Source organism: Sturnira hondurensis, unplaced genomic scaffold (genome assembly GCF_014824575.4).
Source record: "Sturnira hondurensis isolate 20B ecotype Veracruz unplaced genomic scaffold, ASM1482457v3 Scaffold0016617, whole genome shotgun sequence".
Lineage (NCBI taxonomy): Eukaryota > Metazoa > Chordata > Mammalia > Chiroptera > Phyllostomidae > Sturnira > Sturnira hondurensis.
The window spans coordinates 5,854,342-5,872,398 of record NW_028089248.1 but is presented as its reverse complement, the minus strand read 5'-3'; the positions used below and the strand labels follow the sequence as shown (position 1 = coordinate 5,872,398).

The window sequence follows — 18,057 nt, the reverse complement described above, 5'->3', positions numbered from 1 at the left end:
CACACAGGGTGCTTCTCTCTCTTTTCTTAGTGGCTGGGGTGGCTGCCTTTCAGTGCTGGAGAGAGTCCGCAGATTTTCATTTCTACGGAGTACGAAAGCTGGGACCTACCCATCTCGTAACCACAGAGCACCCCGAGGAGAAGAGGAAGACCCTTGATTTAAAGCTCTACGTGGTGATAACTACCAGGAAGTCCCACTCCCTTCTCTCATTCATCAGCTAAACTCGGGAGTCTGTGGCTCCCAGCCTGGTCCGCTGCCCCCGGCAAAGCCCCCGGAGACGACCCCAGCTCCAGGAGCCCCCGAGCAAGCCCACCACACCATTCCCCAGGCTGTGTAAAAAGCGGCAGGACCCACCTCTGCTGCAGAGCCCTGCTGTCTCTGGGCTGAGCCCTGCTGTCTCTGGGCTGGGGTGGTGGGGGGGTCCTACCGAAGGGACGTACATCTGGAGGGGGCCACCTTACCCCACATCGGGGAGGCTGCTGATTTGTCAACGGCATGAACATCCCACCACCGTGCAGGGGGCAGGGGGGGCTCACTCGGCACCCTGGTCCCGCTGGCCCGATTGCGGCATCCTGAACGTCTGGTTGCATTATGAGCTGCTCTCGGGCCTGGACAGACAGCCCGCGTGGACCAGACACCAGCCCCACCTCCTGGGATTTGGGTCCTGGTGGGGAGATGGACATTGTGCCAGCGGAGTCCACATGGGACAACCGCCCACAGCTACAGAGGAGTGAAGGGACAGTGAGGGACCCGTAGAGCGTGGGGCCGCAGAGGTGGGCTTTGACTGACTGGGAGTGGGTGCTCAGGTGAATGCTCAGGGGCGTGGCTTTGGGCGGGGAGAGCGAGGGTGGGAAAGGCCCAGCCAGAGCGCCTGCAGAGCCAGGAGCCGGGCAGGGCAGCGGGCGAAGTGTGGGTCTCAGAGCGGCCTCAGACCCGACGCTCAAGGCAGGCAGGTGAGGTCGGCCATCTCACAAGAACTCACTAGCAGCTTCTGGACATTCTCCCCTCCTCACTGGGGTTTGGAGGGGCGACCAGGAGACATCAGGCCCGAGTGGTCCAACCAAGTCCCATCTCCAACCACAGGAGACATGCAGCAGCGGGGGGCGATCTCCCCACTTCCTTCTCGACTCAAAGTCAGACCCACAGAATGGCCTCCGAGAGGGACCGCGCTCTTTGCGGAGCGACGTCCCTCCGTGAACGGCCAGCGCCACGCAGGCTGGCCCTCGCCGCTGCCCTTGGGGGCCAATTCGCATCCTGTTCTGTGCAATGTGACCCCCACTCGTCCGTGTGCTCTCGCCGAGCAGATCCCTGTGTACCCGTAACACACAAATTATATCACTTCAACTGTTTGTCTACTTAAAAAAACAATACTTCTAAACGAGGACCAGGCGCCCCTGATTCAAATGCCACAATACTGGGGGCCAGAGATCAGACACCGACATCCCTGTGACCAATGACATTGCATAGGACCCAGCAGGGTCCCTCTGAACAGGGGAGGGACCAGTTGCCACAGAGGGAGGAAGTGAGAGGTGCCTGGCTCCACCTTGGCCACAGGCGGGAGGGGCGTCTGAGCACAGAGGCCAGACTCTTGCCAACCGGGAAGAGTGGCCCACCCGCCACCCGCCTCACTGGGCATCGGCAACAAGCCTGAAGATCCTGTCCCCGTCACGCAAACTCAAAATCCCAAAAAAACCCACTCGACGAACTTCACCGTAAAGTGACGAGTGCCCAAGGGCCGCAGCATATCGCTGAGTGGGCTCAGGCCAGCTCTGCAGGGGTCGGGCAAAGGAGACAGGGTGGCGGGGAGGCAGGAGCCACGCTGGGTTGGGTGTGGCCAGAGTTTGGGGGCCCGCTGGGCCGCTCCCACAGGTGCTCCCAGAGGGCGTCCCCCACGTCACTGAGGGCCGCAGCCCGAGGAAGAAGAGGGCAGCGGACATCTGAGATGTCCCCTCTTTGGGGAATGGCTATAAAAATAATGCCCTGCTGTGGCCTGTCCATTCGATGTCACCATGCCACGCCACCCGGACAGGCCAAGGAGGAGGCCACACGTCAGTGTGAACACAAGACGTCCCCGAAGCCGTGTCGCATAGCCTGTGTATTTACAGGGAGGAAAGGACTCGTGGCAGAAGGCAACTTGGGACTCGATGACATGGACAGAATCCTGCCCTTTGCGATGGCATGGACCGACCTGGAGAGCATTATGCCGAGTGAAATAAGCCGGTCAGAGGAAGACCAGTCCCATATGACCTCACCGGTACGTGGGAACTACAGAACAAAACCAACCAGCGCAGGAAGCAAAACCCTCAGATACAGAGAAGAGACTGCGCTTGTCAGAGGGGAGGGGCTGGAGGTGGGGACCGGTCATCAGACTCACTTGGTGGCTGTGAGGCAAAGACAGAAGTCGGTGCCGTGCACCTGGAAGCTGTATGACATTCTGCGCCGACTCTACCTGAGTTTGTTAGAGGAGGAGGGAGGGAGGGCAGGTGGGTGGCCCGAGGTGAGACCAGCCTGAGTGACCAACCGCAGAAGTGGGAGCCCGGGGACAGAGGGGACAGGACGTGGGATCTGTGGGATGTGGTCCGTTGTGACCAGTCCCTTGGCTGTGAGCCCGCCATGGCCCCCTGTCTGGGTGCGGCGTGACAGCGGTGAACGATGAACCTGGAATAGTGATTAATAACCGGTGATCTGCTCCTTCACCGCCTCTGATTGTAAATATCAACCTTAATTAATGGTAATCAGCGTGAGCAGGACGAGAACCCAAACCGTTCTCACACACCGCTCAGGGCTTCCTGCGGCCTGGCCTGGCCTTGCTAGCACTCGGCACCTGATGGAGGGAGAAAGGGGGGCAGGGGGAGCTCACCCAGGACCAGGCCAAGCCACCCCGAGACCCCGCAGCTCCCCAAGTGCCTGCTGGAGGGGGTGTCGGGGGAGGGAAGACCACAAGAGTCCAGAGGGAGCCCCACTGCCCGGCGTCTCCACTAGCATACCCCCTTCAGCCCCACCACACGTACGGCCACACGGGGCTGTCGTCCCCCGACACTCCTCGCTGGCTTGCGCACTTTGCCTCTGTCTCTGCTTGTCCCCCTCCCCTGCCGCCTCCTGTCCTGCTCTGCAGTCACAGACTCCAGTGACAAGGCAGAGGCCCCACGTCCCCCATGCACCTGGGAACACATTCAACGCGCATCTACCAGGTGCCGGGCATGCAACCTGCTTCTGGTCCGAACAGCCTTCCAGCCTGGAAACGAGCAGCTCCCACAGAGCACACCTGGGGTGGCCCCAGCGCCGTCTCGCGGGAGGTGGCCCTGGTGGAACGGAGACCCGGACCGAAGTCGGCCCTGCTCCGCCCCACCTCTGCTGGGAGGGGACAGAGCCACCGGCCGGGGCAGATGGGCACCAGGGCAGCGCGCTGTGGGTGTTTGACATGGTGAAGGGACAGCACGTTCCAGGGCTGGGGGACAGCATGGGACAGCCGGGTGGCTCCAGACACCACTCACAGCCCGCCCGGCTGCCACGCGGTCCCTTCAGGCGGGAGTTAAGGTTCCAACAGGCAGAACAGAGTGGAGGAGAAAGATACATTTGTGGTGACTTCACGTGAGTCAAGTACAGAGTTCAGGGCATGGACCAGAACTGTCCTTTTGATGATATCGACAGGGAAAAGGGTGGGTTCCCCAGCACCTGTGTCCGGGGGTGCACTGACCCATCCCGGTGCCAGCGACATGGTGTTCCCATGGGAAGCCCCTCCGTCACCGTGAACCAGCCGCTTATTAATTTCTGCAACAAGTCCTCAACTTCATTACTCACTTTCCAGCTCGCACGGCGTGTTTACATAATCTCTCTCCGGCTGCGGGAGCCACGTCCCCCGGCAGCCGAGGCGGCGAGATAGCGGACGTCGTTAAGGACCGCGTGTGACAGGCCCGCCTTGCAGCGCAATCGCACGGCCCCCCGCGCCCACCCGGCTCCGAGGCAGGTCCTCCCAAACGCAGGGTCAGGATCTGCTTGCAAGATGCTGACCAACAAAGCACATTTCAACTTAGCATCGCAAATAAAACTCCTCGCCATATGGCTGCTGAGGAGGGCTCTCGGCTTCTCCAAACAGCGGTGAGGGCCAGGCAGGAGCCGCCGGCACACCTGAGGCCAGGCCCGGGCGCCTTCTCTCCGGGTGTCCCACCGACTGCGCCAGCGCGCCCAGAGTGAACAGCCTGCGGTACCTTTTTGAAGTAAGATCGTCCAAGGTCCTCCCGGGAGGACGTGCCGCTCTTGGCCCCGAGAGAAATGAGACAACCCCCCAAAATGAAGCTGGCACTGCCTCTCAAACGATGCAGCGTCCCCACTCACCTCCCCCCCGACACACCCCCGACCCTTCTCTCTCTGCCCAGGCAGAGCTGGGGGCTCAGGTCACAGCTTCTCCACATCCCTGGGCCTGTGTCTCAGCGAGCGTGTCGCTGTCACCTGAGACAAGCGGAAAGTTGCCACATGCGGCTCCTCCCCAGCCAGTTTCCCTCTCAGCTGCCAGGGCTCCCCCGCCTGGGCCCATGGGGCTCTGGGGACACCCAGGGGGCCTGACAATAGTCCTACAAGCAGGGCCAGCTTCCCAGATCACCACCAGTGTGGTCACGCGGGGTGTCACACGTGGACCCAGGCCGGGTCCATGTTCTATTATCACTACTTTAAAATCCTCACTAATGTTGAACAATTCTGAACAGGATCCCCCTGCCCACTAGCCGGCTGTGAGGGGCTTTTCACCACCTGCCAAACAGGCCCCAGCCAGGCCCAGGGTCAGCGTCTTGGGGACAAAGCAGGCTGATAGCGTGCCCCTTCATCTGGGATGGGACTGGCACCCTGCCTCTGAGCTCTTTCTCCCAGTTGCCCCGGACCCCAGGCTCACTCCGAGGGAACCTCAGAGAAACCCCTGACCAGTCACCTCTGAGACTGTCAAAGTCACCCCAAACCAGGGAAGCTGGAGTAACAGCCACGGCCCAGAGCTGCTAAATGGGACACGGTGACGAGGGCGAAGCCAGTGGGGAGGTCAGAGGCAAACGGGACCCCCCCAGGGGCTCTGTGCTTTCTGCTCAGTTTGGCTGTGACCCAAACACTGCCCCCCAAAGTGAAGTTCATTAATTTGGACCGAAAGCTCACTGTGGTGGGCTCTCTCGGGTGGGACCCTGGAACAGGTCAGGACGTCGGGAAGTAACTAGGGAGACCTGAACGAAGAGCAGACTTCACTCAGTCAGTGAGGGGGGATCGGTACAGACTCACCCCGAGGGACAAGCGGGCCCCGAAATGCGGGCGGGGACTCCGGTCGGAGCTCACAGGGAGTCTCAGCTTTCTCCTCACGCCTTCTCAGGAAATCTCACCATATTCTAAAGTACCGTATTGACTAACCCCCCCCCCAAAAGGGGTGCAGCTGAAAGGGCCGTACAGCGACCCAGCAGGAGGGGGTGGGGAACAGGAGGGGCACACGGATGCTCCCCTCCCCACTGTCCCCTCAGTCCACCACCCAGGGCCTGCCCAAGGGCAGCCTGAAACAGCCACGTGCTTTTAAAATGACTTGTGCCCTGGCCAGGTGGCTCGGTTGGTTAGAACGTTGTCCCGATACGCCAAGGTTTCAGGTTCGAGCCCCAGTGAAGAAGGCATCAATAAATGGAACTACAAACCCATGTTTCTCTCTCTCTCTCTAATCAATACAAAAATTAAATGACTTGTACTCACAGAGCACGTCTTTAAAATATATATTTCCCCTGGAGGCCGTTGGGTGTGGCTGAATTCTCCAGCTGCCTCCCCACCAGCTAATTGCCTGGCTTCACACAGTTAAGCACACACGGCGGGGCCGAGGGGCCGGCTGGGGCCGTCGGGAAAGCGGGATGTGCCGGGCCCATCTGTCACCTGCACGCACACCAAAGGGCAGCCTGTCTGCTCTGGCAGCCTTGGCCCGCCCACAGCCCCCTCTCCTGACCCCGCGGGGGTACATTTCATGACTTAGAAGCTGCCGGATTCCCCCCAAGGTGTCGGCGGACCTGAGGGAGGGGTTCACCGGAGAGCCAGGGATGAGCAGCGGTCTGATGACACAAAGCCACCTCTCTCCTGTCACATTTACATCTCATCTAGAGAGCTGACTTGGTCAACACTGCTTTCAGGGGGACACTGGCCATCTGTCCCCCCCCCAAATTCCTACGTCGAAACCTAATCCCCGGTGGGAAGTCACTGGGAGGTGAGGTTTTTGGGAGGTGCTTAGGTCATGGGGGTGGAGCCCTCACGAGTGGGATTAGTGTCCTTATTGAGGGGACCCCAGAGGGTTCTCCTTCCACCACATGGGGTCACAGTGACAAGGCAGTCGCCTGGGAGCCAGGAAGGGGCCCTAGTGAGACACTGAGTCTGCAGACTCCGTGCCCTTGTCCTTCCCAGCCTCCAGACTGTGACAGCTGAGTGTCCCGTGTCAGATACCTGTCCACAGTGTTTTTGATAGTAGCTCGGACAGACTAAGACACTGCGCTGTGCCATTGGGGCTGAAGCAGACTCCACGGCCCTGAGACCCGGGGAGGCCTCACCTCTAGCAGCAGGTGTGAGGACGCTGGCTCTCCTGGCCATGCTCAGCCAGGAGCTGGACGGCGAAATCCTACCTGGCGTCCCCTGGAACCCTCACGCGGAGCCACGGCGTCCTCCACCACCCCTGCTCCCCGTGGGCCTCAGGCTTTGCACCTGCCCCTCCCTGGGCAACTGGGCTGCGTGAGTGTCAATGTCTGTGCCTCCCCCAGCGCACTGGCTTTGCCCTCACAGCCCCCCCCCAACTCCCGACCCCTTCCTCAGCAAGCCCGCGCCCAGGCCGACGGTCCCCCCGAGCCACACACAGGCTCCCTGTCCCTGCTCCCCGGAGACACAGGGCCAGGCTCCACCTCTTCCAGCGACCGAAGCCCAGAGGCCCCGTCTTCACGTGGCGTCACCATGGCCCCAGGCTGTGTTCAGCACCAACATGGGTTCATTTCAAAACCACGTGTGACCAGCTTTGAGGAGAATGCGGCACCCCAGGAACACGTGGACCGAGGGGCCGACCCCTGAGATTTGGCCCCTGACACCAACCCCCGCACCTCTGCTGGTGGACGGCTGAGCACGGGCCACCAGGGCAGCTGGCCCCCGGGCGCCAGCTCCGGGGGCAGGACCACACCTCCCAACCCCACTCTGCGGGCCCAGAGCCCGGCCCGAACACCAGCCCCTCTACCCTCCTCCCTCCGCCAAGCTGTGGGGAGAGAAGCTATGAGAAGACCACGCATCCTCGCCTCAGAGGACAGAGTGGTGGCCCTTTGTGGCACCCAGGGGCCCTCCCGGGGCCTACGCTCTGCCCAAAGTCAACCCGTGTCCCTGTCTTCCCCCACACTGCTTTACGGTGCGGTTACTGGGACTTAGGTTAGACTTTCAGGGGAGGGACAGCCCGCGCGTCATGCCCTTTGATTGACCACAGAGCTGAGTGGTCACCATGGACACCCGGCAACCGGCAAACACCCAAAATCCTTATCATCTGGCCCTTTACGAAAAGTATGCTGACCCTCGGGCAGAACATCGAATGACAAACGATACACGACATATATTTAAGTGAAAACTGTGTCACCCGGAAGGCTGGGCAGCATGTCCGTCTGTCATCAGACACGTGATGGGGCAGGTGCATACTGCTGAGTCGTGGTGGGCGTGTCTACTTAATTGTTTTCCGTTTATCAGCGTTTTCTAAATGTCCAAGATGAATAAGAATTACTTGACAGTTTGAAGAAAATGAAAAAGTCTCACATGACACAGGAATAGCAACAAAGGAGTCAGTAAGCATCCCTCTTGGAGGAGGTCACAGGTCAAGGTCAAGGACGAGCGTCAGGGATCGGGGCCCAGCTGGGCAGGGGCTCTGTCCGGCCATAGCTCCTCCCACCACGGGAATCATTTTGTCACTCGGCAGCTTGGCTGAGGGATCATTCCAACTTCTCGGGGCAAATTACTTTTAAAAAATTAAGACGCCTATTGTTGCCACAAATGGAACAAAGTATATTTAGTAGCGATGGAGAGGAAGGCGCATCTGTCCTGCTCTTCAGGGAAACGGCCCTGCACACGTGCTATGTTGAACTAAACGTAAGGGACTTGGAAACCTTCCAAAACGCCTCTCACAGTGATGGAGGAGGCCGGGCTGCCCACCTCCCAGGGGCGGGCTCGGAGCGGGGCAGGGGGGGCGTCGCTGTGAGGGAGAGCAGGGGGCACCACTTGGCCCTGCAGCGAACGGCTCTGGACCACCATCAGTCAAACAGAAGGAAAGGCTCGCACCCCCCCTGAAATCCAGATCAGCTACCTGAGCCACAGAGGGAGTGGGTTCCTCTGTGGAATGTTCTAGATGCAGGTACCAAGTCAAACTTATGACGGTTTCCCAAAGGTGTGCCCTGCACCTGCCCTGAAAGCCAGTGAGCACGCCTTACACGCCAGGGCCCCTATCAACACCCCCAAGAGGACCCCCGCCCAGGCCCGCCGTGGGCGGCCCAGCCCAGGGGGCGGCTTGCGCTGTGCCGCCACATCCTGGGGACTTAGGCTATGGGCTGTGCAAGAGCCCACGGACCACCGCACCAGAGACAGGGCCCTGGACCACGCTGCCCGGGTGGGAGAGGTGCCTGAGCACAGGACACCCCCATTTGTGCCTAGCTCCCCCCGGCTGGTGGCCAGGAGCATTCAGACACACCCCGCGTCTTCAGAAAACACAGATTCGAGAAAGAGGCAGCAAACCTCAGCATTTCGCTCGGCCCTGTTTGTCACAAGCCAAGCGGCCCAGCTCTCAACCTTCGTCCCCAGCACCTTTTTTGACGCACAGTCTTCATTTCTCCTGTCACATGAGCTAGCCTGTCATTTGGGGCCCTGTCGGGGGCGGACCACACGCCGACGGCGCACCAAGGCTCAGGTGAGCACCGCGAGCACAGAACAAGGGAGCGAGGATGCGCCGCAAGGGGGGTGCTCCTGCCAAAGGGAAGCGGCACCAGTCTGGCTGGGGCCCAGCTGGCCAGCCTGGCAGGGAGCATAGCCAGGTGTGCACAGAGGTCCGCAGCTCCCGGAAGTCCCTGTGCCCGGCCCAGGTGCCTGGGCGCTCGGGTCCTGCCCGAGAAAGCAGCCCCAGAGCTCTGCCCACGCCTGGCTCCCCCGAGCTCTCCGGGATCGCCCGCTGCTTTCAGAGGAGGGCCTTCCAGATGGTGCCTGGTGTTGACGGTGCCAAGCTCTGCAGCTTAAGTAAATGTTGCCGCCGCCCCGTCCTGCCAGGAAAAGGCAAGGGGGACCCTTGGCTCGTCTGGGCGGCTGCAATGCTCACTCCTGGGGAGACCGAAGAGCCCCCCCCCCCACACCCTGCTGGAGGGCCCCTTCCTCTCTGCTTTGCAAGCCTGGCCAAGCCCCGCCTGCCAGCCCGGTGGTGCCCCGGCGACAGGGATGAGCCTGTCACAGCCAACAGGAGAAGGGGCAGGAGGGGGTGAGGAGCCCAGAAGGGCAGCGAGCGGGCCCAAGGGTCGCAGATGGCAAAGGTTCCAGCCCGGTCATCACAAACTCGGGACATCCCGCAAACCCCATCTCTGGTCTCCGCAGCTGCTGCTCCGCCCCCAACCGTGCGCGCGGGCGCGGCGGCTCCACAGGGAGAGAAGCTGCTCCTCCCTCGGCTGACCTCACCGCTCAGCCCGTGCCACGCTGCCCCCCACTGGGCGCTTCCAGAAGGGAAGGGCAGCCCTCCACTCCCCATCTCAGCAGCTGCCCGTCCCGGCTGCCCCCCCCCAGCCCCGTGGACTCCCGAGGGCCACGGCGACCAGGGCGAGTCGAAGCCTGCCCCTGTCCCCGGTGCTCTGAGACTTTGGGCACCTGTCCCCCTCCCTGGAGCAGGGACAGGAGTGGAAAATCGCCGGCATGGAAGGCGGGCGAGAGAGCCTCCTACCCCACCCTCTCAGGGAGGGCACGGGTCTGCTGGGCTCCAAGCGTAAAGCCAGAGAAGGGGTGCAAAGGAATGAGGTGGCAGGGGTGTGGGGGAGCAGGAGGACCCCACACGGCCCCCAAACCAAGGCTGTCCCACTCTCCAGAGTGGCCACGGGGCGTGCATCCCCAGTGACCTGCGGACGTGGCCAACGCCTGGGTGACAGGTGGCCCTGGGCACGCATGGCCCCTGGTTTCGGCCACACAGTCAAGCAGAGGCCACCTGACAGCCATCTGCCGAGCACACCTCACCCGAGGCGCCGGCAGGGACCCCATTCTGGGGAGCGGGGGCCACACAGCAAATGGGCCTCCTTCGTCTGGAAAACAGACGCTTCCTCCTGAGTCACGGGCAGCCCGCTCTCAGTGGGTCCAGGTGTTCCCGCCACCATAAACCGAGGTTCCCACGCACGTTTCTGTCCCTCACGGTGACGTGGGCACTGAAGGTCACTGTGAGCACTCCGGGCTTCTCCCAGCTCCCTGGGAAGGACCCTGGCAGGGACACCAGGGCAGGGACCGCCCTGAGGATGCACAGGGTGGAGTGGGGACACGGGACTCCATGTCACCCAGCTTGTAACATGCTCAGGGGCAAAGACCAGAGCCAGGACTGTGCCTCTCCACTGAGTGACAGTGGCCCAGGCTCACAGCAACATGAAGGGACCAGAGAGGCCACACAGCCCCGGGGGGACCCTCAGTGTCCCCAGCAACCGCTTCCAGAGCTGCCCCAGTGCACTAGCCAACGGCAGCTCCCGAAGGAGCCGCTGGTCAGTGTCCAGCTCCCCGGAAGGTGTGACTTGGCAGATGGGCACCTGGAGCCTGGCAGCAGCCTGCGCCCCAGCGGGCAGACCACCTGCAGGCCAGAGGGAAGGTGCAGACCAGAGGGGGTCCCCTGGCCTGCTGGCCAGTCCCCACCCGACCCTCCCCAGGAGTCAGCTGGCCAGCACTGGCCTGGGCCCAGCCCCCCACTCTGCAACACCCCCCAAAACATGGGGCGTTAGCACAGGCGTCCATGCCAGCGGAACGGAGGGGCCACTTGTGGCGCTCGGGTCCAACTGAGCTTCAAAAAAGTGCTTTTCGCCTCCCTGAACTGGCTCCCGAGTCGGGGCGGGGGAGGGGCCAGGGCGGGCAGGGGCCTTCCCCCGACATTGGGCTCCCCTCGGATTTCAGACCAGTATCTGCTCAGAAGGTCCCTGGGGAAAATGAAATCATCCCTGTGTGTCATCCCCAGCGGAGTGATTTGAAGTTACTAATTTTATCTCTTAAAAAATAACTCGTTTTTTCCTCTTCTTTTCTGTTTTTAATAAAAATAAAGAAGCCTATCTATGGGAAAGCACTGCCCGGCCTTCGGTTGGGTTAACAGTTTTTAAGTACATTTGTCAGCAGTTGTTGTTTTCCAAAGCTCTGCTTAGCGTCGAGATGAGTCTCCACCGTGCCCAAGGGGGTCCCCTGGCCCTTGAACCGCCTGCGGGGGCTGCGGGGAGGTGCTGGGGGGGAGAAGCCCGAGGGGGCAGCTTCCCTGGAACCACCTGGGGACCTTCCACTTCCTTCCCCCCGCGCCCCGGTGGCCAGGGCCGGGCTGCCAGCCCGCGCCCCTGGCCCCCTGTTGCCACCGCGTCCCCGGCTTCAGCAGAAACTTTGGCTTTTGCTGCAGGAAAGCAGCTGGGCCAAGCAACCAGCGAATGATAATGACCTCGGAAATCTGCTGTTCGCTCGGCAACAATAGGGTGCTCAGTCTACTGGAAAATTGTGTTCATCAGCTAACTCTGCTCAGTTACTAATTGACATTGCCAAATATTTTAAGAACAATTGGAATGCACAAGCAAAAAAAAATGAAGATCTTAATCCTCAGACTTAAATTTTTTCTTTTTTCTTTTTTTTTTTACCCCTTCTTTGGGGGCCTGGATTTGTTTGTGTGGAACAGGCGGTGGGAAGGGGGGAGGAGCCACATGAGAAACAGAGGTGGAAAAGAAAGGAAATCTATCACTCCCCGGTCGGTGCAAATCGAGGGAGCCCCAGATGCGGGCCCACCAGGCCCAGGTCGAAGGGCCTGCCCAGGACGGGCCTGGCCTGGCAGGAATGCTGCTCAGCCCACGTGGGGGACCCCGCTGGGCTCCGGCCCAGCTGACCAAACAATCCTGGTCCGCCTCAGAATTCTCGCACGCAGCCCCAGGGTTAACGACATTTTCGTCTCTGCGCCTCTCCCTGGCTCTCCACTGGCCACGGAGCCTAGCCAGCCTTCTCTAATGAACAGGGAGTCCAGGTCCCCGACAGCGACCCCTTTCGGCGGAGGGGAACCGCCCTGTTGCAGGTGACGGGCAGTACTGTTTCTTAGCACACTAAGTTTTAATTCTTCCGAGCGCGCTGTCCAAAGACAAACCGAAAGACACAGGAGCTGGGCCACCGTTGGGTTCCGAGTGGCACTTGGGCCCCAACAGGGGCTCGGCTGAGGTTTCAGGGCGCCCTCAGTGCGTGGGCACGCCAGCCAGCAGTGAGGGGACCCCAACACAGCCACCCACGCCTCCACTGTCACGAAAGAGTAGAACTGAGAAGCTGCCACCTCCAAATCACTTCCCTTCGCCTCGGACGTCCACGGGGGTGTGGGACGATCGGTGAGTCGCACCACCCACGGCAACAACAGGGGGGGAGCGGGAAGAGGCCTGGAAGGGTCTTTGTGCATTTTCAGTGAGAAACCGCGATGCCTCCACTTGTCAGAGGCCCTGGCTCTCGCCGCAGCTCCAAAGCTCGGTTCTCAGCGGCTTGGAGAGCCCAAGAACAAACATATTTTCTGGTTCACTGCGATCATTTTCACATGCTCACTGATTCAAACATTCTTTTGCTCACATAACAAACAGCTGCACCCACATTAGCCCGGCCAGTGGCAGTCGCCCATCTCGGCAATAACTGTTTGATTGCAAACTTGACCCTTTCTGCGTCTCGGTCTGAGCAAGACATTTTTACACAGCCGCTCTGCTCCCAGTGCTCGCAAAGCATCGCATCAGATAACAAAGGCTGCCTCTCTGCTCATTGTGAGCCTTCTTCTGGAGACCTGCTCTAAGAGGCTCTCTGTAAAAAGGGTTTTTATGATGAATTCAGAACTACTATCATGTTAAGAGCAGCGATTTATAAAGAAGAATTCACTGGTTAAGATCTGAAAAAATAGTTTCTCAGGCCCTACTGACCCAGTTCTCAACAAGAAAAGAATCGAGTGATGGAAATGAAGTTTTGCGACACTGTTATGCTGTCTGAGAAATGTGTGGCGCCGTGGTGGGCACTTATTTCCTAACAGAAGCCTTAATAAAGTGCTGCTTTCTCTCCTTAAGGGCTGAAAGATTTTTTTTCTCCCCGCCCCTTCACCTTGTGGGTTTTCTCTGTAACAGGTAATCACAAAAATACGCACTGTGCCACAACTTTTATTTAAATGCATATGCTAACCCGGCTTCGTCCGCGTCCCCCTCGTTGGGGTAACAGGGAAGACGAACCGGATGGGGTTAAGTTAGGGCGCTAATCCCAGGCAGACCCGCCCCGCGGGGGAGCTGGCTCGGGCCGTGTGGACCGTAGGCCTGCCGATTCTGCTCCTCGGCCAGAAAATTATGAAAGGGTCTCATTTGAATATCGAGAAAACAAAGAAGTCAACCAGAAGTGAAGAACCCAGCCTCCACGACAGTAAACAGTCCCATGAGGGACAGAAAAGTAGGGCGACGACCTCGGCTCCAGTGGGACCCTCCTTCGAGCCCACAGGCCCGTGGCTTCTTTTAGGTTTTTCTCCTTTTTTCCAAGAGTACTTAGAGACACAGCAACAACGGGGAGGAGTAGGACGAGGCTACCCCTCGGCCAGAAGGTGAGAAAAACACGGGAACGCGACAGAAATAGAGCCGAGCATGTGGCGCCGGAATATTCCGCAAGCCTCCCGCGGGTCAGCAGGCTGGGCCGGGACTGGCAATCTGTCAGTGCGCACACCGCCCACTCAGGAGAGCCAGGGCGCGCTCTGTGCTCGGCCCCTGGAGGGTCCCCCATCTCAGAGCAGCGAGACCACAGCCCCCAGATAGGGGACCTCTTCGCAGGAGGCCGGAAACAGCCCCTGGTGACGGAGGGACTCCTGGCACGGGGCACCCATCCCCAGTGCCCTCAGGCAGCCAGCTCAGACAGCCTGCCCTGCGTCTGTCTCGGGCGGCGGTCACTCCACGGCGCGGCCGCGCCTTCCCAGGAGCTCTGGGTCCTGTGCGACTTCTCCGACTTCGCCCCAGAGATAAATCACACCCGCGTCCAGCACCGTGGAGCAGACAGCGTGTTTCATGGGTATTTAAGCAGCGGCATTAAGTGCTATCGGAATCTCTGGAATGTGCGGCTCAGATTTATGTCTTAACCATTCTTTACTGGTCTGTAATAAGCCAGCAGGTTCCCACTTTATTTTCATACTAATTTCGCCCGAGAAGAAGGGCTGTACTGAAGCATGACAGTAACAACAGAGCAAGGCCGCCATCCACTGAATAGCCGCCGCCGCCAACCGCCTCCCGTCCCGAAATAGCTGCCGAAACCCCGAAGCGGGGAGACACCAGGGAACGAGAGGGAGACCTTTCTGCCAAGGACCCTCCTCCGTGGGCCTGTGGGCCAGGCGGCCGGGGCCTTGAGGTGCCGCGAACTGCCTTCCAAGTTCGAGACTTAATGGCTGGTCTCGGGAATCGATGTTGCCATTAGTTACAGGGCATTTGTTACGGCACGACTTCCTCTGCCGCTGGGCTGAGGGCGATGACGGCATTAGCGAGCTGAAGGGCTCGGGAGGCAACTTCCCCCTCGCTACCCCTTAGTAAGGGCTCTGCTGGGGGGGACGGCGGCAGCGGGCCTCCTGCTGCTAGGTGGCAACTCACTTCACCATCTTAGGCTAGGGGGGCTGTTGGTTTTTTTCCTCCCCCAAATGGGGCCAGGAAGCGTCAGCGTTTCCCAGACATCGTGATGACAGATTTTCTGCTTTGCTATTTTAGATTCCAAAGCTGAATATCGCTCCTGGAACGCAGCGCATTTTAAGACAGGCAGTCCCACGCATCTGGGTGTCGAAGCTCCGGGCCCTCCCAAACCCGCAGAGGACCCCGGCCGGGCAGCCAAGCTGTCACTCTGGACAGGAACCCGGCACGGGTGTGATCTCGGGAGGGCGACCCGGGTGCCCACCTGAGAGGATCACGGGAATGTACTTTGCGGGGAAAGTGCGGGTCTGAACTTACAGCTTCCCATCCCCCGTGGACGGGGTGGGACGCCAGCTCCCGGGCTCTGGGCTAGAGGGGATGGCCTACGGGTGAGGGCACCATGTAGCCCGGGCAGGCACTTACAGGGAAGGGTGGGCACACCCGACAGGGAACCGTGCCCACCGCACAGGAGGAGGGCCGGCTGACTTTCCCGGGAGCGGGAGCGGGAGCTCAAGGGAAGGCCAATGAGACGGAAGCACAGCCTTCGTCCAACACAGGGCAAAAAGGCCAGGGCCTCCCTCACCAACCAGCCAGTTGACCTTGGACCTGACCTTGAAGCGCATCAAAGGCCCGCCTCCCCACCGAGCAGCACCTGGGCGGGCAGGGCCCTCGCCGGGCGCCCCTCCCCACCCACCCCAGCAACCCACCTGAGGAGGACGGCGAGGAGGGGTGCGGGCTGTCCTCCTGCGCGCTGCCGGTCTGGGAGAGCCCGCCGCCGACCCCACTCTCCTCGGTGACGTTGGAGGAGCCCGGCGTGGTAGAGCGGCTCACCGACTGGGACTCCTGGTCGCTGCCCGAGCCGCGCCGCTCCTCCAGGCCCGCGTGCAGCCCGTCCTCCTCGGCCCTGCGGTCCCGCTTGTGCACGCGCGAGTGCACCACCACCTGGTGGTAGGTGCGGAAGACGCGGCCGCAGTCGGGGCACTCCGTGGGCTTCTCCTTCATGCCGCCGGGGCCCTGCGGGGCGTAGTCCAGCGCCGGGCTCAGCCCGTGGGGCAGGAACTCCCGGCCGCCTTCCGGAGGGTCCAGCTTCGCCGGCAGGTCTCTCTGACTGGCCGCCTTCGCGCCGTGGACCAGATCCGCGGGCATCTTCTGCTTGGAGCCGTCTGCCCCCACGAACACGTACTCGCGCTTCTCCTTGTCGAAGGCGACCCCCACGTGGGCCAGCGCGTCCTCCTGGCCCCGCGGCAGCGGCTGCTCTTTAGACAGGAAGCCGCGGTCCACGGCCACGCCCCTGGCCATGAGCTGCCAGGCTTGGTAACTGTTCACCGGGTCCATCTCCGCGGCTTTGGCCGCCGCCTGCAAGCGCTCGATGCAGCTGGACTTCAGCGGCGGCACCAGGTTCAGGCAGCCCAGGAGGGAGTGCTTGTCGCCCTCGGGGACGCCGTGGGCCACGCTGGCCAGGGGGGACAGCAGCTTGCCCAGGGCCTCCTTCTCCTTCAAAGGCAGCTCCCCCTTGCCATAGAGTTGGCCCGGCTCGCTCAGGCCGGCCTTGTCCGGGGCCATGAAGCCGCCCTGCAGGCAGGACAGGTACCTGGAGTACAGGTTGGCGTGGGTCTCCTGCGACAGGCCGCCCAGCGGGGCCGGCCCCTCCGCGTCGCCGGGGCCCTTGTTCTTCACCGACAGCTTGTTGAGGTGCACCTTCATGTGGTTCTTGAGGAACCAGGGCTCCTTAAAGCGGCGGCCGCAGATCTGGCAGCAGTGTTCGAAGGAGTCCTTGTGCTTGCGCATGTGGCCCTTGAGGAACCAGGCCTGGCTGAACACCTGCCCGCACACCTCGCAGCGGAACTCGCTGGCCGCCTGCTCGCCGCCGCCGCCGGGGCCCTGGCCCTGCGCCGACTCGGCCGTGATGTGCGCCTTCTCCACGTGGCTGATGAGCTCCTCCTCCTGCGAGGCGGCGAAGTCGCACAGCGTGCACTTGTAGGGCTTGTGCAGGATGCGGATGTGGCGCTCCAGCTCCTCGCGCTTCTTGAACTTGCCCTTGCAGAAGGTGCAGCGGAAGCCGGCGGCGGGGGCCGCCGCGTCCTCCTGCGCGCCGCCCGCGGGCTTGGGCGAGGGCGCGGGGCGCGCGGCGTCGGGCGCGGCGGGCGGCGCCAGGTGGCAGGCGGCGGCGGGCGGCGCGGGCTGCGTGTGCGGCGGGGGCTTGAGGTCGGGCCGCGGGGGCGGCAGGCCGCTCCTCAGCTGCTTGTCGCGCAGGATGGCGCGCTCCTCCAGCTCGTGCAGCAGGCGGTTCTCCTCGCGCACGCGCCCGCGCCCCTTGCCCAGGTTGCCCAGCTTGTGGGTGCGCAGGTGGATCTTGAGGTTGCCCTTCTGCGCCGCCCGGTGGTCGCAGTAGGGGCACTTGAAGGGCTTCTCGCCCGTGTGCGTGCGCATGTGCAGGGACAGGATGCTGTTGAAGCGGAAGCGCTTGCCGCACAGCGGGCACGGGTACTTGCGGTTCTTGCGCGCGTCGTCCTCGATGTCGCTCATCTGCGACATGATGCCCAGGTTCTGCCCGTTGAGGAACTGCTGCAGGTCGACGCGCCCGTTGAGGCTGGTGTCCACGTCCCGGCCCAGCGGGCTGGCCAGCAGCGCCATCGGGCTGCCCATGGGCTGGCCACTCATGGGCCCGTGGGCCTTGTCGTCCAGGGCCGCCGGCGGCTTGTCCTCGGGGCTGGGCCGCGGGTGCAGCTCGGGGAAGGCATGGCTGAGCTGGGAGGTGATCTGGTGCAGCTTCTGACTCATGGCATACTGGCCGTTGAGGACGGGGCCGCTCCGGCGGGGCTCCGCGTCCGCCGCCCCCGAGGACACGCCCAGGCACAGGCTGGCTTCTTCCATCCCTGCAAATGGAGAGAGAGTTCAGATTTGGGCCCGGAACCAGGCGCGGGGAAGCCCCAGCCTCCGCGGGGATGCGGCATTTGCACGGCCCGCCTCACCTAGGCCTGGTAAGGCCGAGGAATTACAGTCGAAAACAATAATAAAAAAATGAATTATTAAATGCCAATTATGCAATATGGCTTTGGTCCTCCAATTTGTTTTGGCGATAGACCGTCTTCCTTGTATTTTCTATTTGCTGACTGCAATTATTCATTCACACTTAAATTATTAATGTTTTACCACTTTCAACACCTTATAACAAACCCGGGGTGGACGTGGTGGCCTCCCC

The 18,057-nt window shown here is 61.5% G+C and overlaps 1 protein-coding gene across 3 annotated transcripts in view; it reads right to left on the bottom strand.

The window, feature by feature from the left end:
- Window positions 1-18,057, bottom strand: part of ZNF536 (zinc finger protein 536) — a 229,463-nt gene that overhangs the window by 145,919 nt on the left and 65,487 nt on the right. For 2 of the 3 annotated variants that reach the window (XM_037066423.1, XM_037066425.1), the window contains exon 2: window positions 15,563-17,731. In XM_037066423.1, the coding sequence (XP_036922318.1) occupies window positions 15,563-17,729 (2,167 nt within the window). In that variant the 5' untranslated portion in view covers window positions 17,730-17,731. Of the gene's footprint in view, window positions 1-15,562; window positions 17,842-18,057 lie in introns of those variants that run through there. The other variant, XM_037066424.1, reaches the window with a different exon arrangement.